Below are 22,623 nucleotides of genomic sequence, written 5' to 3'. Positions count from 1 at the left end.
GCTAACAGTAAAAATACTAAAAAAGAAAATAATCGTTTTGTTTTGATTCAATTCGGGTCTCTTGCCATCCTCTGACACCTGATGTTTCGGAATCAACTCCTTGTCAAAGAGGCTTTACAAGAAGACTGAATTGCACCATAACGAAACGAAGAAGAACTGCAGATACTAAAATATTTGCAGCGGAGTATGGTTAGACTGTCCTCTAACGGAAATGATGAAATGAGTGAAAAATAATTTCGACCACGAACCCAGTAATCTGTTAAACGAGGTACACTAGTACCAAGCGGCGCCGCTAGGATAACACTCCAATAATGCGTCGCAGATTACTTGGTACTAGTGTACCTCGGTTAACAGATTACTGGATTCGTGGTCGAAATTATTTTTCACTCATTTCATCATTCCCCGTTAGAGGACAGTCTAACCATACTCCGCTGCAAAGATTTTTAGTATCTGCATTTCTTCTTCGTTTCGCTATGGTGCAATTCAGTCTTCTTGTAAAGCCTCTTTGACAAGAAGTAGATTCCGAAACATCAGGTGTCAGAGGACGGCAAGAGACTCGAATTGAATCAAAACGAAACGATTATTTTCTTTTTTGTCATAGCTTACTCGGTTTTAGAGTACAAAATGACCACGTTTCATTAAAGTAATCTGCGACGCATTGTTGGAGTGTTCTCCTAGCGGCGCCGCTTGGTACTAGTGTACCTCGGTTAACAGATTACTGGATTCGTTTTCGAAATTATTTTTCACTCATTTCATCATTCCCCGTTAGAGGACAGTCTAACCATACTCCGCTGCAAATATTTTAGTATCTGAAGTTCTTCTTCGTTTCGTTATGGTGCAATTCAGTCTTCTTGTAAAGCCTCTTTGACAAGGAATAGGTTCATAGATTTCCGAAAGGTGTTTGACAGCATTGAACATTGGGCCATCAAAAACTCACTACAGAACGGCAGAATTGACTACAGGCACACGGACTTAACAAAAAACATATACAAAATGCGAGTACCACAATAAAATTGGAGTCAGGCAAAGATACACAAGATCACCAAAATTGTTCAATCGGGCTATGGAAGACATATTTAAAAAATTAGAATGGGAAACATATCGAATAAGTATAAATAGAGAGCTCTTAAACCACTTATGATATGCAGACGATGTAGTCCTGATAACAGATAAGAAGGAAGAGTTACAGAAGGGAACTATGTAGATAGAAAAGCGGCAGAGGTAGGTCTAGAGATGACCTATAGTCTATAGTAAAATCAAGACTATGACAAACCAAGAAGACCAATTAGAAATAGTAGTCAAACAGAATAAATTAGAGCAGGTGGCAGAATACATAATTTACCTAGGACAGATAATAAAGCTGAACAGGGACAATCAAACAGAAGAAATAAAAAAATAATTAGATTAGCATGGGCATCATTTGGTAAACTATCATATTATATTCTAAAAAAAATAAGAAGTACCCTCAATATATTCGAACGAAAGTATTAAACCAGTGAATATTACCAGTTATCACATACGGCTCACAAACATGGACTTTCACAAAGGAGAACATCGACAGGATAACCAAAACACGAGGAGCAATAGCCCGATCAGGGAATACAAAATTTTACGAAAACCTCCAAAAAAATAAAGGAAGGATGAAAATTTGGTAATAGGTAGTTGAAATTGTCTATTATTATACAAAAATTGTCTATTATTATTAAACAAAAAGTTTACAATTCTACATCCCATCCATTTGACAAAAGTTGGGAAATACGGGGTGAAAAATATTTTCTCAGGAGTGAAAAAATATACGTTCAAAATAGGCCCGGAATTGGATAAAATGACTAATTCTAAGCAACTTTTGTTCTATAGAGTTTTTTCACTAAGTCAATACTTTTCGAGTTATTTGCGAGTGAATATGTTCACTTTTAACAAAAAAAAAAAATGTTTTTGGACGGTTTTTCGCAGATAACTCAAAAAGTAAGTATTCTAGCGAAAAAATATTCTTAGTAAAAATATAGCTTATAAAAAATTGAAAAAAATGTTGTAGGCGTGAGGTCTGCAGTCCCAGTAGAAGCAGAGTTGTAGCTAATGAAAAGTAGGTTCTTCTTCGTCAAATTCCAAATCGAATATTTCAATGTGAAATAATCAAAAAACAGAGCATTATTCGGGAAAAATTCATTACAACTTTTTTAAAGTGTTTAATAGAAGGTTTATTTTTGTTTTTTAAAAAAACTTCTAACAATAAAAATAAGTGAGTTACCCTCAAAATATTGTTGGTCTCTTTTATTTTTTGATTCAAAAATCGCGAAAATCACCCCCTAATTAGCTTCCCAAATAAAATTAATCGTAACCGCTTCACAAGTTACTTTACTTATCTATTGTTTATATTATCTATAAGTTTCATTGGTTCAAAGTGCTCACTTAAAAAAAAAGGGTTTAAAACAAAACATTTTTTTTTTTAATTTGAAAAAAATGGAATTGTTCATGGAATTAACTTAAAAATTATTAGTAATACCAAAAATCTTAAGGAGTAATAAAATGTACGTTTGCTTTTCTGAATATTTTTGCTGTTTTGTTTTCTTGTTAGACAAAAATTGGTTATGCTATGGCTGAAAAAAGCTTTTTCACAAATAAGCTTTTTCAATACAGCTTTTTCAAAAATAAGCACTTTGAATCGATGAAACTTACAGATCATATAAATAATACATAAGTAAAGTAACTTGTGAAGTGGTAACGATAAAATTTATTAGTGATGCTAATTAGGCAGTGATTTTCGTGATTTTTTTACCAAAAAATAAAAGGGACCAACAATATTTTGAGCGCAACTCACTTACTTTTAATGTTACAAGTTTTTTAAAAAACAAAAATAAACCTTTTTTTAAACACTTTAAAAAAGTTAAAATGAATTTTCCCCGAAAAGTGCTTCATTTTTGGGTTATTTCATAGTGAAATATTCGATTTGGAATTTGATGAAGAAGAACCTACTTTTCATTAGCTACAACTCTGCTTCTACTGGGTCTACATACCTCAAGCATACACCATATTTTTCAGTTTTTTATAAGCCATATTTTTGCTAAGAATATTTTTTTCACTGAATTACTTACTTTTTGAGTTATCTTCGAAAAACCGTCCAAAAACATGTTTTTTCTGTTAAAAATGAACATATTTACTTGCAAATAACTCGAAAAGTATTGACTTAAGGAAAAAACTGTATAAAACAAAAGTTGCTTAGAATTAGTCATTTTATCCAATTCCGAACTTATTTTGAATGTATATTTTTTACCTTCGAGAGGGGGTTTTCTCCTCTATTTTTGTGAAATGGAGGGGATGTAGAATTGTAAACTTTTCTTATATAATAATAGACAATTTCAACTACCTATTCCCAAATTTTCATCCTTCCTTTATTTTTTTTTGGTCTCGGATTGTTCTTTGATCGGGCTACAATGGAAAGACAGGCAGGAAAGGACTGGATGCAGATCGACCAGAATAGAGTTAATTTTTGCAAAATTACAAAATAAGGATTTGTAATCTATTTGTAGGGCGAGACTCAGTTTGCATATTGCTGTCAAGAGACAGCAACATACACCTGCTCTTCTACCTAACCTTAACCTAGTAATAATGGCTAGTCAGGGTTGTTAACAAAGCAACTGAATATTTCCGTAGAGGGCGCTTCAAAAATCCGTAGAAATCCGTAGTGCAGAAATCTGACAGAAAATGACACTTGGCAGACCAAAAAAAGAAGAAGAATGACACTTGACAGACAAAAAAGAAGAAGAATGACACTTGGCAGACCAAAAAAGAAGAAGAATGGCACTTGACAGACCAAAAAGAAGAAGAATGACACTTAATAGGCCAAAAACGAAGAAGAATGGCACTTGACAGACCAAAAAAAGAAGAAGAATGACACTTGACAGACCAAAAAAGAAGAAGAATGGCACTTGACAGACCAAAAAAGAAGAAGAATGGTACTTGATAGACCAAAAAAGAAGAAGAATGACACCTTAAGAGTAAAAAAATCCTCATTTTAGCTTCTTGATGGCTGCAGCTGAAAAATCCGTAGAAATGTGGTCGATATCTGAAAATCCGAAATAATTTCGAAAATCCGTAGATCTACGGAAAAATCCGTAGAGTTAACAACCCTGTGGCTAGTTTAGAACAACACGTACCTTCTTATCAGACAAGAATTGACCAGCAATAACTTGGACCGAACACTGAGCAGCGATGACACCGTCGACGGGACATTCTGCAAACGGATCGAAAGTTCTGTCGTGACGTCTCATGAAATCTGGTTTGAGGAGGTATCCGCAATTTCCGTTATATTCGAATTTTCCTTGGTTCAACTGCATCGGCAGATCGGAAGTTTGAAAATTGAGAGATACCATTTGGCACCCAGCATTCCAAAATACCTAAAAAAACGTATAAAAATTAAAATTGTTAATCGACAAAATAAACTGACATTAAGGTGTCTCCTGATGAGAGACTAATAAGTTTCGGAACCGGTAGAGGTGCTTGCTGCACTCTCTGATTGAACTAGAATATGATGCGGCTGTAGTTTCATGTTGCAAAGAAATTGAAAATGGTTATTCATTTTTGATTTACATGTTTACTCCGATTGGAGTACGAAGGCAACAGTGGCGGCTCGTGACATCTGCTATAGGGTGTGCTGCATGAACCACGGCCAATATAAAATAATAGAAATAGAATAACATACGAAAACAAAAACAATAAAATTAGCTTTAATACTAATTAATAGTAACTAATAACGACATGCTATAAAAATCTGATTAACTTACATTTATTGCATTTTTCTAAATTGGAAATTAATACGCCGGTCCTTTTTTGTCGCAAACTTTTCGATTACTTTATCGTTACCTAAGAATTTCTAAACACGGCACAGATGCAACGGTCACGAATAACTGTCGTGAATTGCAGCTCGCAAACACATTTCCGAGGCCGTTAATCAGCCGATTGCCGAAGCACATCGGCTAAGATCGCCGTTTGCCTAATAAATGCATTTTACCGCTGCCAGTGTTTCGGTTCTTATCGACGCGGCTTCACTGGAGCAGCAAATACGTAAAAAGATTGCTTCACTGGAGCACCAAATACGTAAAAAAATTATACGGTTTCACTAGAGGAGTAAATACGTAAAAAAAATAATATTAATCATCGTTGTTGGTGAATTATTATTAACAGTTGATGTTTAATATGATAATATGGCAGATTTGAAATAAAACTATATTAATTATTCTTTAATAATTAAGATTTGCTATGGTTGTTTGGTAGTTCTGCAGCTCAGCAGCACATAAAGAAAAGCCGCCACTGGAAGGCAACCATTCTTGTTGGAACTTTACCGCGCTGAGCAGATGGGACGTGAATTATAAATTGTAAAATTCCCTCATCTTCTTTAGTCTCAACATCCGTTATGGCTTGAAAATTTTAGAAGCCTCGGAGGTGTTACCAAAGAAGGTTCCCATTGTTTTCAATCTGGTGGGATGTAGAGTAATATTTTTGGTATTGTTTTATGTGCTATTAGATTGAAAACTTAGCCCTTCCGCCTGATATTAAGGTGTTTTGTGTGGGGTGTTTCTTTTATGGTTTTGCTATGTTTATCTGGTTTATTGAATAAAATTTAACACAAGTAGCAAAATATAAATCTTTAATATGTCTTCAAGAATATGTACTGTAAAAACTAGATCCTCCTCTACATCCTAATCTCTTTCTCAAAATATTTGAGATGTCTCTTTCTCAAAATATTTGAGATGTCTCTTTCTCTCTCATTCCACCCCTTTTCACTTTCCTTCCTGATTGTTTTTTATACCTCTGTTCTCCTAGCTATTTTCTAAAGATCCATCTCTTTCCATAATTCTCTAAGACCATGTCTTAAGAAGTTTTCTTCTACATCTCAGTATATCTTCTAAATCCTTAGAGATCTCTGTTCTCCTCCTTTTCTCTCACTAATTCTTTTTCTAGATCTCTATCTCGCTCCATAATTTGACTTATAGATCTCTATTTCCTTCCATCATTATTCTTACTTCCTAATCCTTTCAGATTTCTCTCTCGATTATCTCATTTCATATTCTCTCTTTCTCTCTCCTTACCTCGCCTTTGGAGACAACCTTTTTATTTCTTTTGGCTGCATATAATTAAAGATATGGCGGAACCATTGAGCACGATGAAGAACGAAGTCGACTGCCAAGCATTGTGACCGACGACCGATGAACTTGTCTCTTCAATTTAAGTGGGAGGTGTTTCCTCATCCGCCGTATGGTCCGGATCTTGCACCTAGCGACTACTACCTGTTTCGAGCAATGAAGATTTGGCTTGCAAAGCAGCGCTTTGATGACGATACTGAGCTACGGGACGGCGTTGATCACATGGTTGAAGTCTCAGGCGGCAAAATTTTATGACAATGGTATTTAAAAGCTAGTTCACCGCTATGATAAGTGCCTGAATTTGTTGGAAGATTATGTAGAAAAATATAGGTCTGGATCCCGCGTATGAAAAAAAAGTTGATTAATAGCAAGCTGAAAATTTGTTAATAGCTTAAGGGTGTCTAGTCGGACAAACTTTGATATATGGGAACACTGGAACAGGGGAAGTTTTAATTGTGGAACAGGTTAAAAATTTGGAACGGTCAGACCACGAAAACGGCACATGTATTTTGTCCGACAGAACAGACTTAAACTCTCCGAACAGAGATTAAACTTTCATGCAAAAATCAGACTGCTATTTATCGCCAAATGGGCGTTTTAATGAGTGGAACATGTAGAATATGTCAAATGACCGGAATTATGACAGGTGATAAATAGCAGTCTGATTTTTGCATGAGAGTTTAATCTCTGTTCGGAGAGTTTAAGTCTATTCTGTCGGACAAAATAAATGTGCCGTTTTCGTGATCTGACCGTTCCAAATTTTTAACCTGTTCTATTATTAAAACTGCCCCTGTTCCAGTGTTCCCATATATCAAAGTTTATCCGACTAGACACCCTTAAGCTATTAACAGATTTTCAGCTTGCTATTAATCAACTTTTTTTTCATACGCGGGATCCAGACCTAATAGTATTTGAGTGTCTTTTTCAAATGTATATAATAAAATATTTTTCTTGTACTTGTTTTTTTTTCTATTCCTTTTACAGCTGGTTCCTTAACACATTCGCGAACACGCTCTCATTTTATATACGTATTCTTATGGAGTAAATGACTTCATATGCAGTCATGACCGCGAATGTGTTAAAAAACTGATACGACTCTTAAAGCGTATTTTGTAGAAAATTGAGCAGTGTATTTTGAAGGATAAATACTTATTATTTACATACTGTCACTGCCAAATCTTAAAATTTAATATATTCTTGAGTTAAGTCGTTTGCTTTATTCGTTAATAATAATAAATATAATAACAACAACCCTAGTTTTTGTTCTACGGCAAGTATCCCTGCTACCCTCTGGGTATTGGCGCTACGAATACCCAGAGACTCAGAAGAACTGACAAAAACCTCCCACAGGGGACAACAACCCTATTTTATGTAAAAACTACCATTTATATACTCTTTATAAAATGCAGAAATTCAAAATAATATCAACATTTAGACCTTAATAATTATTACAATTTATGAATTAACATATGTAATCAGTCGTTTGTTGTTTGTTTACCACCATTACTTAACTGAGAAATAAAGTGTATGTCCATTGTAATGGACAAGGGGGCTGAAATGTTTAAACCGTATGTTATTAGATCTAAATAAAAGAGAAAAATGCAACCAAAAGTATTATACTCCCTACTTATTAATAGAAATTAACTACTTGAAGCAGTACAGGGTGAAACATTTGGGTGAAAACCAAAATTTTTTATAGAAGTTAGTTACTTTTTTTGATCACTTTTGATTCATGTTTTACACTTGTTTGCTTATTTTATTATTTGTCTGTCATAATAAATATAATATAACGTCAAACCAATCAAATACACGGCTCAAAATGATCAAATCTTACTAAGAGTCGTATCAGTTTTTTTAGGAACCAGCTGTACTTGTTTTTCTTGTACTTGAAAGTACGTAACGCACTTTCTGGATAGCCTGAGTACAAAACATTATTAATGTTGATTGACCTATATAAATTTTTCCTAATAAAAAGTATTAAAAGGATAAAAGGTCCTTGTTTTTATTGTTCTAATAAAAAGTAAAAAAATATCACATAATTGACTTACTTGTGGCATATAGTTTGAAGAATTGGCCCTAGCACCGCTTGGATATATACGGGACATCTGTCTCTTGTTGTAATTGACGAATTCGATAGCTTGTGTTTTTAGATAATTCAACCCAGCAGGTTCAGAAAAACTGGACATATTGTGATGAATGTTCTTCTCTATAAAAATAACAAAAAATAACTTTGGACTTTTTGCTGTATTATTATCAACGTTAAAATTAGTTCCTCGAAAATAAAATTGTCGCCTGGTTTCAAATCAGGTCAATTAGAAGTTTATTTCAAAATAAAAAATAAAGCAATATATTGTGTGTGTTTTGTGTTTTATTGGCACTGGTTTTCACAACCAACTGGCCAGTCAATTTCATAATGATTTTTTATACTATAACTTATCACTAACTCAGGGAAGTAATGTGTAGTGTGTGTGTTGAGTCAGTGTCTTGTTAATTTGTTGAAAGACTGATAGGTTTTGTACACACTTGAAATGAATGAAAGAAGTGAAAGAAGTATATTAAAGTGTGTAAATGTATTTTAAAAGTCATCTTCAGAGCTAATGCTACAATAAAAAGTTAAAACAATAAGTAAAAAGATGTTCTAAGTACAAAGTTTTTTAACTTACGTCAATGTATAAAAAGTACCGGCTACTTAGGAATGTATTTTCTTGCATCTCATTAAGAAATTTGTAATTCAGGTCCACCGTACAACTCCGGCTGATGAAAGCTAGTTTTAATTTTTAGTTTTTCTATGGTAAAACAATAAAAACAACCACTGGAACGATACATACATATAAAATTTTTTTCATGGTAAAGGTTTTACCCAACCATTTTGAAGTGATATGAGCTGGCGACTGACTGACAGTGGTTGATTGTAGGTTGGATTTTAAATGTTTCATCTGTCCGGTGTTGACATCTGACAGCTGACATTACAAATGAATCAAATTTTTAAATAATTAGTTTTAAAAAGAATAATTGAAAAAATTGATGAACAAAAATTGTACCTTAGATGTCTGTACAATACAATAATAATAATTTAATTGTCTAAAATTATCTACCAAACTGAGGGCCTGGTGGCTCAAGACATAATATATACAATGTGTCATGACAAAGGCAAGAAGATATTTTGTTTATAATAACAAAGAAGATATGAATAAAATTCAATGTGTTAATTCTGAATGATATTGTTTATTCAAAATTTTCTTTCATCCCTAATATGAAGTATTTAGATCTTAATTGTTTCTTGTTAACAACTTTTGTAGTTGAGCATAAAAGTTTTCGAGATGAGATTGCCCTGTTGTATGAATATTATAATAGTATAATATTTTGCACATTATGTAGAATTATGCAGGTTTTGGTAAAATTAATGACCAAGATCATTTGAATGATGAAATAAGTATATTTAGTCTATAACATACTACTCCTAAAGTTGGTTTTTATGAGAAGGTAGATTTCGATGGAAATTAAGTTTTTTCACAAAATATACTTTTAATAAACACATTTTGTTGTTAAGTGAAATGTGGTAAGAACTGTCAATGCTTCAATGTACATACAGACTAAGCCACCAGTCTCATGATTTCCTGAGTTTAAGTTTAATAAATAACTTATCTATGTTGTTAAAAGTTACAAAAAGTTCTTTTGTGACAGAAATTGTATGAGGCCACTACTCCACTGTTTCCCACAGATATTTAAATAAAGGTTTATAATTGCAATTCAAATTAATCTGAGTGTTAACACAAAAATCAGGATTAGATTTCATTTCTTTGGAGATCTCAAGGTCTTCTAACAGATTCATTAGTCTATAGTTTTTAGATGGGATGTTATGTAAAATTTGGTTATCTTTGGTAGGAGAGAAGGAATGATTGGTAGTTTTAACGTGATAGCCAAAATTTGACTTTTCTGGAGTTCTTACATGTTCCTTGATTCTCTGAGAAAGGGTCCTCATCGTTCTACCTACGTAGGTAGTACTACATTCACCACAGGATAGTTTGTAAATGCCACTTTTGTTTAATTTATCGATTTTATCTTTGGTTTTACTGAATAATGATTTGATGGTATTTTTGGTCTTAAATGACATTTTGAGGTTATCAACTTGGTGTGATAATACATTTATATAGTGTTATAGACTAAATATACTTATTTCATCATTCAAATGATCTTGGTCATTAATTTTACCAAAACCTGCATAATTCTACATAATATGCAAAATATTATACTATTATAATATTCATACAACAGGGCAATCTCATCTCGAAAACTTTTATGCTCAACTACAAAAGTTGTTAACAAGAAACAATTAAGATCTAAATACTTCATATTAGGGATGAAAGAAAATTTTGAATAAACAATATCATTCAGAATTAACACATTGAATTTTATTCATATCTTCTTTTTTATTATAAACAAAATATCTTCTTGCCTTTGTCATGACACATTGTATATATTATGTCTTGAGCCACCAGGCCCTCAGTTTGGTAGATAATTTTAGACAATTAAATTATTATTATTGTATTGTACAGACATCTAAGGTACAATTTTTGTTCATCAATTTTTTCAATTATTCTTTTTAAAACTAATTATTTAAAAATTTCATTCATTTGTAATGTCAGCTGTCAGATGTCAACACCGGACAGATGAAACATTTAAAATCCAACCTACAATCAACCACTGTCAGTCAGTCGCCAGCTCATATCACTTCAAAATGGTTGGGTAAAACCTTTACCATGAAAAAAATTTTATATGTATGTATCGTCCCAGTGGTTGTTTTTATTGTTTTACCATAGAAAAACTAAAAATTAAAACTAACTTTCATCAGCCGGAGTTGTACGGTGGACCTGAATTACAAATTTCTTAATGAGATGCAAGAAAATACATTCCTAAGTAGCCGGTACTTTTTATACATTGACATAAGTTAAAAAACTTTGTACTTAGAACATCTTTTTACTTATTGTTTTAACTTTTTATTGTAGCATTAGCTCTGAAGATGACTTTTATGTCGAAAGCGCTTAGCTAAGGAAATTAAAATACATTTACACACTTTAATATACTTCTTTCATTCTTGTTAATTTGCAAAGTCGACGTCATTGTCTTTGCAAAGAAACGCTAATTGTATCTGAACGTCTGCGGTCCCTCCGGTGAGGACCGATCTCGCAAGGAGAGAAACTATTTTCATTTATTAATTTATAATAAACGAAAAATTTCTGACCCTGGTGAGATTCGAACTCACCAGGCAATATTCGAAAGCAATATAGTATAACATATAAAGATTTACTAGCTTTGCTAAAAAAATCCTTTACGTTATGAGTAATATGATGCTTATAAAATCATTTTGACTCGGCGCAGTAAAAAAATTAAAATTTTGGTTCTATTGAAAAAAATGCAGCATTTTTTTACCTCCATCAACTTGTCTGCTTTTTGTTTATCGCTACCATTTAAAGCGTAAAGGTAAAAATATTTTAGCCAGCTAATTTTTAATTATTCTTTAATTTATGTGCCATTAAAAAAACGGAAATTGAAATCAGACGTGGGGTGAGAGAGGGATGCGTATTGCCGCCAATTATTTTTATGCCTACTCGGAAGAGATCCTAGATACCTTTGAGGATAAAACAGCTGGAATAAAGGGAAATGGGATTTCCCCCAATAATATTGAGGATATTCAGAGGCTGGTGACCACAGTAGTGGAGTATGGACAAGACAACAATAGGTTCTAACAATAAATGCTAAAAAGATAAAATTTAGGAGAATATTTAAAACTAAAAACAACGGGAATATCTTCATAAACGGAACCAATGTAGAACTCCACAAATTTTTACTCACAGGAGATTAAAATTAGAATAGAAGAGGCTAGACCGAATTTTAACAAAATGAGAAACGTGCACTGCACAAGAGATCTACAGTTAGAGCCAAGGGCAAGGTTGGCTAGGTGCTACCTTTTCTCGACTTTATTTTATGGAATGGAAGCTTGGACATTGAATGCAGCATCAATGAAAAACATCATGGAAAGAACACGTCACAAACAAAGAGGTTCTGAGAAAGATGAATAAAGAAATGGAAATCCTAAATACCATCAAAACAAGAAAATTGGAATATCTCGGACATATTACACGTGGAGAGAGATACAACTTGCTCCAATTAATTATGCAGGAAAAGATTAAAAAAAAAAAAGAAGCATAGGGAGACGCAGAATATCGTGGCTGTGCAACCTGAGAGAATGGTATAGATGTACATCAAATGAACTTTTCAGAGCAGCCGTCTCTAAAATCCGAATAGCTATGATGATTGCCGACCTACGTCGCGGAGATGGCACTTGGAGAATATGGGTAATCTCTACTGCAAAAATTGTCAATCATTGAGGCAATTCTAACCCTCAAGGCATCTGCTCGAAATAAAGTGTAAGAGAACTATTTTCTGATATTTTTAAATGAAGAAAACATCCTTCTTGCTTATTCTTTCATCCTTCCACGAAATTTTCAAGTTCTTTCGATACACTCATACATCAAATGCTTCCAGTTAGCTTGACGTTAAATAATAATTATTTCACTTTTATAAAAAAGAACTTTTTTTAATATGTACCACGTTTTTATTATTTTAGAATTTTTAATTTTAATAAAATATTTATTTTTGAAAATTTTTAATGTAAACAAACTAACGAAGCAATTTTAAATATTCAGTAGCGGTTAAGAACTAATAATACCATATAAAATTTAAAATGGCTTAAAATTCCAAATAAAAATCAATGCATCCATGTAAAAGCTGTTGAATATTGCATTGTCATCGAGTTCTGAGCTATTCTGAAAATTTCAGATCTCTAGCTAGTCGGGAAGTATGTTTAAAATCGATTACAAGATTTTCCCCGGACAAAGTGATAAAGATACAGACAAAGAACAGGCGAAGTATAAAAAACGTGGTAAAAATGGCAATAGGAAAAGGGAGGAATCCGACCAAATTGTGTCCTTATATAGTCTATAATCTGTTAAAAACGGTATGGCAAAAAGACACTTACGGTCTGCAACATCAAATCCTTGAAATTTGACCGGTTGGGCGTAATTGACCATTGAACTTAACCAAGGATGGACGTTGGTAGTAGAACCAGTATAATTAACTGGTGCTGCGATCTCTCCCTCGGCAGCTTCCGGAGGATTCTGCAAAAAATATTTACAAGAAGTATTAAATAACTGTAAAACTAAATAAAAAATAAATAACTCTTACTCTACTACTTATCTCTATATCTGGACATATTTCACTATCTTTTCTCTTATACCTAGAAATATTTCCCCCTCTCTCTATCCCTCCAGACTCCCTTCTCCATTTCTCTCCAGATGTTCTCTCCATTCCTTCCTTAATTTACCTGATTGCTGTACACGTCTCACATGACTTCTCTCTCCCTATCAAGCAGAATTTCCCTCTGTCGCACTCTTTTTCATTTTTTCTCTTTGTCAATTATTTCCCTACCTATATCTCCAAAGACTTTTCTCATTCCCTATACAACTATCTCTCACAAACAATTTGTCTCTTCCTCTCTCTCGGCTTAACCGTCTCCTTGTTACCACTAATGTAACCTCTTACATGACTACTCTTGCTCCCACTCACCTCTATCTCTCTCTTTCATTCTCTGCCTTTATCTTACACACAACTTTCTCTGCCTCTTCTTCATCTCAAAATTAAGCCACTTCTCTCTCTTTCATACAGCCCCTTTTCACCATGCAATTCTATTTGTTTCACGCGACATCACTCCTTTGCGGATATTCTCTCTCTTCGAAGCTGTTCTTTCGCTTTTTTCATCTCACGTTTTCTTTATTTTTTCACATGATTTCTGCCTCACGGTATGTATTCCTCTTTCTTTATTTTTATAGACTACTAGCTCTCGCTCTCCAGACTTTTCTCTCCTTCCATCTCTCACATAACTTCTCTCTCCCTTTCTCTCATGATTTCTATCTATATTTCGTATCTCTATTAAGAATTCTCTGCCCTTCTCATTCACAACTCCTATCTTCTTATGCCTCTCTAATTGTCTCTTTGTCTCTCACAACTTTTTTCTTCCTTCCCCTATGTTCCACCTTCTGTATACTCTCACAGATTATTTCTCTCTGCCGACTTCTCCCTCTCCCTCTCATGACTGCTCTATATTTCTCAAATGATCTCTCTCCATCTCATGCATAATTACCATCTCCCTTCATTCCTATATCTCACATGACTTTTCTCTTTTCTTTTCCTCCTATCCGCACATCTTCCAAAATTACGCGACTTCTCAATCTCTCGCATGTCTTCTTTCTTTCTATCACGACATCCCCTTCGCTTCCTCACTTCCCTCTCTCTCGCCCTTTGATCTTCCCCTTTCTTCCGTGATTCCCTTCACAGCATCTCTATCACTCTTGACAAAAAAAGAAGTCAATAATAACAACACACCATTACTAATTTAGTAACAGGTCAGAGACATATGTACCTTTAATCAACTATAACAAGCACAGAAAGTTAAGAATTTGATAGTTTTTGAAAGCTATTTCCGCATGACAATCAGTTGTGACTTGATCCTTTATAAAAATATCTACGACAAAACATTTCACAAGAAAACATTTTCAGAATCTCTCTCTCTCTCTATTTTCCTTTCTTTCTCTCCCTATCCCACTCTATCATGTTTTATTGTCTTTACGGAGTACGGTATGAGTAAATTGTAGAATTGCAAATATAAACAAGTAAAAATATTGACACAAAACTGTTTTACCTCGATGGATGCATCTGGTGGAATAGGCCTTTCCGCGCTCGCATTTGCATCTTCCTTTTCTTCATCTTCAATCACAAATTGACCTTTCATAAACAGGTCCAACTCAGTTTTCTCTACTTCTGGCTTCAACCTAAAAATTAATTATTTCATTACGAAATCCTCTAATGAGCTATAGTTCAGTTTATATCAAGATGCACTAGAAATAAACAAACCAAGACACGTTGAATGTTACAAGGAGCACTCCCAAATCATGATTATTCTCTGTATATACATTGTATAAATCCCAAATCATGATTTACAAACTTTATACATTGTAAATCATGATTCATGTAACTCTTGTATAGAGATACAAGAGAACCAGATGAATGGGCTTCAAAGAAGAATCTTTAGTATTTAAAGCCTTTGGAAAATCGAGACAAATACAATTTTCTTTAAACCTAAAGCAATATTATAGGGGAATGCTGCATTACAGGGACACTAAAAATGACAAAAAAAATTATATTTAAGGCAATGATAAGCATATATCTGAGAAAAAGGAGTAGAAAACATGGAACGGCATACTAGAAGGCAAGGAGATGAAATAAAAGCTGAAAAAGAGGCTGAAAAGCAACTAGCACAAGCAGTTTTTATGATCCTTGAATTTTAAAATTGCTTACCTCTTATTTTTAATTAATATTTTTCTCTTCAGTGCACTTGGCGGAGGAAGAGGACTACCTGGCTCCAAAGGGAAATCATCAAGAGATTCTTTCAGCAACAAATCACCTAAAAAACGCACATTTTATTAATGAATCTTATTATACATTTTGGTGAAGAAATTTTAAACAAAGAGGAAAGAGAAAATTATTTTTCAGCTCGAAATGCAGAATCCTGGGTAACAGTCTATTGCCTGAACTTTTTACTACTTATAAAGCATGCAGGCCGATAAATAGCGAACATAGGAGAATCTACAATATGCACTCATCACCTGCCCTTTTATCTAGATAAAATTCCAACAGGATTCTGCATCCATAGTACTCAAATGTGAGTTTTATAAACTTCTTCTTACCTAAAATATCATCACAGTACTTGGCCAATTTATACTGTTGGGACTTGCAGCAATGGTTTTCAAAAGACAATATGACTGGATATTCCGATGTAACGAATGCTGTGTCTCTAATGGCGTAGATTACGTCTTTAAACAGAATATCAGTGCACATGGCTCTACCATGGGTGATGATGGGTTCTTCTTCTTCAGTTTTCCCTGAAAAGTTCCAATCGTATGAGCACACAAAAATTGTAAAAATAAAATATACCAAGTAGTCAAATCTCATCACATTATTACCAAATTAGTCGAAAGCATGAAAAAGTCCTATTTTTGTTCCCCTTTAACCTTATGCTCTGGTACCAGGATAGTATTCAGGACATTAGGGATGAGTACAGGATGATATTCCTAAAGAAAGCACAATGCAGCTAGATATAGTCAATGAACGACTAAAGAACTTTCTATTTCCAGAAATAGCCGAAGAACAATGCGGATTTGTACCAGAAAAACGAATGAGTCAGCAGATATTACACACCAGACAGATAATAGAAAAAGCGGTTACACAGTATACCAATTCTGCTTTGTTTCGTAAATTACATAAAGGCTTTCGATTTAGCAAAACTGGGATCCCCTCTGGAGTATAATGAAACATATGGGAATGCTAAACTAAATAATGGGAAAGTACTAGACGAAGGAGATGGAGTAATCACTATAGGAGGCAGAAAAATCAGTAACCTCCGATACGTAGGTGACAAATTTATACTTTACTTTGACCACATTGACAGAAGAACGGGGACTATGGAACTATTGTTAGGAGAATGAAAGGTAAATCGAAAAGACCTAGAGAACGAAGACCAGGAGGAAAATCTCCAAAACAAGATGAGCAGATCAAATGAAAGCTATGGTGGAAAAATCCCTACATGAAGCGATCTCGTACAGGATCGCTGCCATAAGGCTTTTCATCGATTGTCATTTGTTTCGAGCTTCCGTCATGTGTCACATAATATTAATATATCTACGTCATACGTCTTTGGTTTGTATCATTGGTATATGCCAATAACGGAATAACGTACGATGTAGATATATTAATATTATGTGACACATGACAGAAGCTCGAAACAAATAATGACTGTGAATGAAAAGCCCTATGGGGACAGCAAGCGTCATAATTTTTAGAGTATCACCATGCTCTGACAAGGGCTTAAGGAATGAGGAGGAGGATTCAGGTCAATAGTGGAAAAGTTACACACTTAATTTACATCTTCTCCTTCTCGTAGGTTTTGGCTATAATAACTAGCTATAACTATAACCCATGGTGGGTTTTGGCTGACTGAACAATCCGCTTTCATCTTGTCCATGATAATTGAGTCAACGGGTAGCCCCACTGTTCCTAAATCTGATCATATGGTATCTCTCCATCGCATTCGTGGACGTCCATTCATTCTATCGGGGCTTCCCCCAGATTAACTTGGCAAGGCGGATATTAGGGAGTCTATAGACATGGCCAGCCCATCTTAGACATTGGGATTTAATATATTGGACTACATCGCTGGCCCTATACATCTGTTTGACATTGGCATTTGTTCTCATTCCGGATTGGTTAGTATTCGCATCGTGATAGGGTCCAAAGATACTTCTGAGGATTTTTCTCTCAAAACATCGCGAGTTTTCTTTCTATTGTTTTGTCATCGTTTACGTCACTAACTGATACATGATAATAATTTTACATAATAGATGAAAAATATTAATACATATAAAAGAAGAACTTACCATCCCAACAGTCGAGTTCGACGCATCGACAACCCGCTAACAATACTTGTCTATACATTTCAACGGAGGATTTGCCACCAAATTGTCGCCCAGATAAGTAAGTATTGTGACTAGAGTTAATGTAATAGGCGCAAAGGGGTAGGTCCATCTCCATGTAGATGTCGAGACGATCGAGAAATACTGGCGCGTTTTCATCAGACATTAAATACCTAAAACCAAACATGTACTTAATTCTATTAGTAGGAAACTTGTACATTTTTATGTTATTACAATAATGTTTAGTTTCGTTTAAAAATACGATTTTCAAAATTTCACGCCTCAAACACTCATAATAAGGAATACAAATTTCAAATCTTCTGTGTATTTAAATCATTTCAAACGATCGAAAAAGCGCGCGAATACTTGAGACGACACCAAGTTATATTGTGTATAGTCCAAGTAATGAAGCTTGAAATAGGACAAAACCTCGCAATTTTTACAGAATAGATCGATTTGCTTGAAAATTTGAGAATAAGTAGTAGATAGTCCAAGGATCAAAATCTATATGATGCCAAAAGGCGCTTTTACCATGGGAGTGGTTGCCACCCCATCTCGGGAGTGGAAACTTTTATTATATTTTGACAGCAAGAGTTGATAATAACATTCATTCTAAGCAAAAAATGTTGTATACATTTTTTTGATAAAACTAATAGTGTTCGATTTATTGGCTAGCGAAAGTGTTAGTTTTATATGGAAACAATCAATGTTTTTAATCAGTTTTCTGCTAATAACTCCAAAAGTTTTCGTTTTATGAAAACAATCTTACTTAACAAAAATGTACTATTTGAACAAATAAACAAAATCGTGTTTTTAATTTTCTTTAAGAACAACAGTAATCAAGATATACTTTATTATATGTTAGCTCTCCTTTGTCAAATGCTAAATATTGTAGTTTCAAAGTCAAAAGACGGGAAAAATATGCATTTTTCGAGAATAACTTGTTACAACTAATTTAAACAACTTAAAAATATCTATCTCTAGAAATAAAAAGAAGTCTCTAGCTCACAAATTCAGTGACTTATAATGAAAAGAATGTCAGTCCCTATTTTTTTCAGCTCAAAAGTGGTCGGAAGCAACCCCGTAATCACCACCCTAACTAAAACTAGTCATTGACCTTATTTGGTCTTATTTATTTATGTACTATTAATAGGTTCGAGAAGTTTGACCGACTTAGAATGATTCGTTTTTAAACAAATGAAGTTAACAGCGATTAACGAATTTTTGTAGTTTGGAAAAAATGGCTTTTTCTTCTGAATAGAAAGATTAGCATTAGAGATGTGAAAAAATGTTTAAATATTAAATTGTAGTTAATTTAATTCCCAAAAATTTGGTATAAAAAAAATTTTTTTATAATCAAAATTAAGTGAGCTATTGACAATTAAAACTTGTAATAGCATTAAAAAACCACCTTTACCAACCCTTTCTAAGTCACCTCTTTTTGTGACTAAGGATTTTAATAAGATTTAATATTAATAGGCTTGTAGGTCTTGTAAAAACCTACAAAATTCTTTTATACCAAACTTTCTAAGATACAAAATAAAAAAGTTACGGTTAAAAAATCAATATATTTTTTTGAGAAAAAAAAAGAGAAATCCAATTGTAAGCATAATAATGTAAGTTAGCGGTGTTTTTAGTCATTGGCCTTATTCATTCTTCTTTATTTGTGTATTATTAATATATTCTAGAAATTTGACTGGTTTAAAATGATTAGTTTTTAAAAAACTGAAGTTAAAAGCGAATGAAGAATTTTTGTAGTTTTGTAAAAAATGCCATTTTCTTCAGAATAGAAAGATTAGCATCAAAGGTAAGAAAAAATGTTTAAAATCAATGGAAAAATCCCAATAGTTGGCTGTATACCATAGTTTAAAAATCTATACAGAAGTAAAAACTTCAAATTGTATTTTGGTATAAAATAGTTTATTTAAAACTTCTAAAAGTCATCCACATGGATTGCAAAACGTTTTCGTTCTGAACAGAACATCTTCAGTGCATTCCGCAAAGTAGTTGTAACTAGCACACCAATGAAGGTGGTAACTTCAAAATATATGGCTTACATTATACCTTATGATAAAATATTATGACTACAAGTCGATGTTACTAGATTAAAATATGTATGTGCCTAAAGAGCAAAGAGGGAAGCATGTTGCTCTTTAGGCACATACATATTTTAATCTAGTAAGATCGACTTGTAGTCATAATATTTTATCATAAGGTATAATGTAAGCCATATATTTTGAAGTTACCACCTTCATTGGTGTGCTAGTTACAACTACTTTGCGGAATGCACTGAAGATGTTCTGTTCAGAACGAAAACGTTTTGCAATCCATGTGGATGACTTTTAGAAGTTTTAAATAAACTATTTTATACCAAAATACAATTTGAAGTTTTTACTTCTGTATAGGTGTTTAAAAAATGTTTAAATATGAAATTGTAGGTTATTTAATTCTTAAGAATTTGGTGTGAAAAATTTTTTACTACGACAAAAATTGCGTGAATAGTAAATGAGTGTACTATAGAAGAACATTGATTTTTTCCATATAAAACACTTTCGATAGCGAATAAATCGAACACTATTAGTTTTATCAAAAAAATGTATACAACATTTTTTGCTTAGAATGAATGTTTTTATCAACTTTTGCTGTCAAAATATAATAAAAAGTTTCCACCCCCGAGATGGGGTGGCAACCGCCCCCATAATAAAAGCGCCCTTCGGCATCATATAGATTTTGATCCTTGGACCATCCACTACTTATTCTCAAATTTTCAAGCAAATCGATCCATTCTGTAAAAATTGCGGGGTGAAAAGCTTCGGTTCCTGGACTAGTAATGACAGTTCCCCTGTCTCGTATAAAACATTTTGTTTACATTGGTGTTTGATTGGTGTGTGTGCGTTAAAACGCTGTTTTACGGAAACAAGTTACGTTTCACACAGATCTTAAGTTAAGCGTGCCCGAATCGTGCCTTAACCAGCGTCGGCGTCGTGTACCGGCCAATAATGAGTTTCGATGCTATTTTCATCCCCTCCATTAACATGCCAACAAAAGGTAAGTGTTTTCTTTTGGTTTGTTCCAACCCCTCACTTACCCTCATTACCGTTCTTTAATGGTTACGCGCATGCGCAACACCGAATAATTATGCGCAGTAACACACTCTTCGTTCCTGCGCATACTCGGAACCATTCAAGAACGGTTTTTGTGACGGGTTGGAACAAACCTTTTGTCTCTTCTTCTTAAGGTGAACGAGACCGCTTGTCGATCGTTGGCTCTCATGTTGCCCAGCATAAACAATCATTGTCTTATTTAAAGTCCCACGAAATAGTTCAGTGCTAGTTTTCCCAAAGCATTGATGTAGGTTTTTAAGCCAAGAAGTTGTACGGCGGCTCACACTTCTTTTTCCCATTATTTTACCTTGCATGACAAGGTGAAGTACTTATGTCATATTTTTCTGGATGACGCATTATATGACCAAAGTATTCCAATTTACGACTTTTACCCGTGTTCATTAGTTCACAACTTACGTTACAAAACCCTTTCGTTTGTGACTCTTTTTGTCCAACTGATCTTCACAACAAGGCGGTAGACCCACATCTCAAATGCTTCTAGGTTCTTCAGAAGCGATTCTGTCAGGGTCCATGCTTCAACCCCGTAAAGTAGTACTGGGAATATATAACATCGAACCATTCTTATGGGAAGTTCCAAATTAAAATCATGACTGCAAAGTCATGTCATGTTTTCTTTGTACAGATGATAATTTATGTACTGCCAAATTGTTTCTCTCATACTTCGTTTTTACAATTCGATATATTTGTTCGACTGCTTGCAATTTACTTAATTAACCAGCTTCGTCCAACGTAAAAACAGTTCTATTAAAATTTCATATTCCGCGCATATTAAAAAATATTGTTGTGTTTTTATGTTTTATTTTATTATTGAACATCATCAAGTAAGCGAGGAGTCCATAAATATTTATATAGTACATCGTAACCCCTGCATGAATGTTTGAATTTTTTATATGAAAAAAACCTATGAAAATTTTGATTATTGATATAGTGTAGCGTCCATAGACTAAACAAATAATATTTTTGACAGCGGGTGTGATTTTATCGAACTTTTTATTTACATAAATTTAGAAGAAGGAGCGTCTCTCGAAACTTAACAATTCCAGAGTTTTAGAGATCTTTGAAATGCGGCCGGTGAATTCCATCCTTCCTTTCCTTTCTCGTAAATATTTTATCTCGATTTTCTGTTCCAGTGCGTCCATTCGTTCAAACGTCACGCTCTACTTTTAGAAGTCCCAAAACATCAACTAAACTCGTTGAGATGTCGAAAAAATACGCCTGCGATGGGTGGAAGTCATCAAAAATTTAGAGCAGAGGCCAGTGAGAAAATATTAAAATTGTATGGGAATTATGTGTTGGTCGAGGCTGTACATTCTAGACTACAAATTCTACCACTAAATTATTTCTAGGGTTTTTTCTTCTGTCAGATTATAACGATGCAATATTAAGGGCCGGTACTTTATGTCCCGGTTAAACCTCGGTTAGCTAACCGGGGTTTAATCGGGACAGAAAAGTACTTCATAGAGCCTCTTGCGTTGTAATAAAAGCAATTATAATTATCATTATAATTATTTATGAATATAATAATAAGTATAATTGCGTTTATGTCTATGTTATGCATATATTTCTGTCCCGATTAAACCCCGGTTAACTAACCGGCTGTTAACGGAGACATAAAGTACCGGCCCTAAGTCTCAAGCTTTTTATATATACAGTAGACCCCCGATTATTCGAGCTCCACGGGACCGGACGTGGCACGGACAATTGAAAACCATGGATGATCCGAACATTTATTTCTTACTAGCTGACCTGGCAGACTTCATACTGCTTCAATAG

General features: G+C 33.8%; 1 protein-coding gene across 3 annotated transcripts in view; it reads right to left on the bottom strand.

Moving 5' to 3' along the window:
* The window catches only part of LOC114349507 (1-phosphatidylinositol 4,5-bisphosphate phosphodiesterase), a 238,381-nt gene that overhangs the window by 29,695 nt on the left and 186,063 nt on the right, over positions 1-22,623 (bottom strand). For all 3 annotated transcript variants that reach the window (XM_050647820.1, XM_050647821.1, XM_050647819.1), the window contains 7 exons: positions 17,690-17,898; positions 15,944-16,138; positions 15,555-15,660; positions 14,899-15,028; positions 13,180-13,318; positions 8,189-8,346; positions 4,155-4,394 (listed from right to left, as the gene is read on the bottom strand). In XM_050647820.1, coding sequence (XP_050503777.1) covers positions 4,155-4,394; positions 8,189-8,346; positions 13,180-13,318; positions 14,899-15,028; positions 15,555-15,660; positions 15,944-16,138; positions 17,690-17,898 — 1,177 coding nt within the window. The remainder of the gene's footprint in view (positions 1-4,154; positions 4,395-8,188; positions 8,347-13,179; positions 13,319-14,898; positions 15,029-15,554; positions 15,661-15,943; positions 16,139-17,689; positions 17,899-22,623) is intronic.

The sequence above is a fragment of the Diabrotica virgifera genome, chromosome 3, assembly GCF_917563875.1.
Source record: "Diabrotica virgifera virgifera chromosome 3, PGI_DIABVI_V3a".
Lineage (NCBI taxonomy): Eukaryota > Metazoa > Arthropoda > Insecta > Coleoptera > Chrysomelidae > Diabrotica > Diabrotica virgifera.
This window is presented reverse-complemented; position numbering and strand designations above follow the sequence as displayed.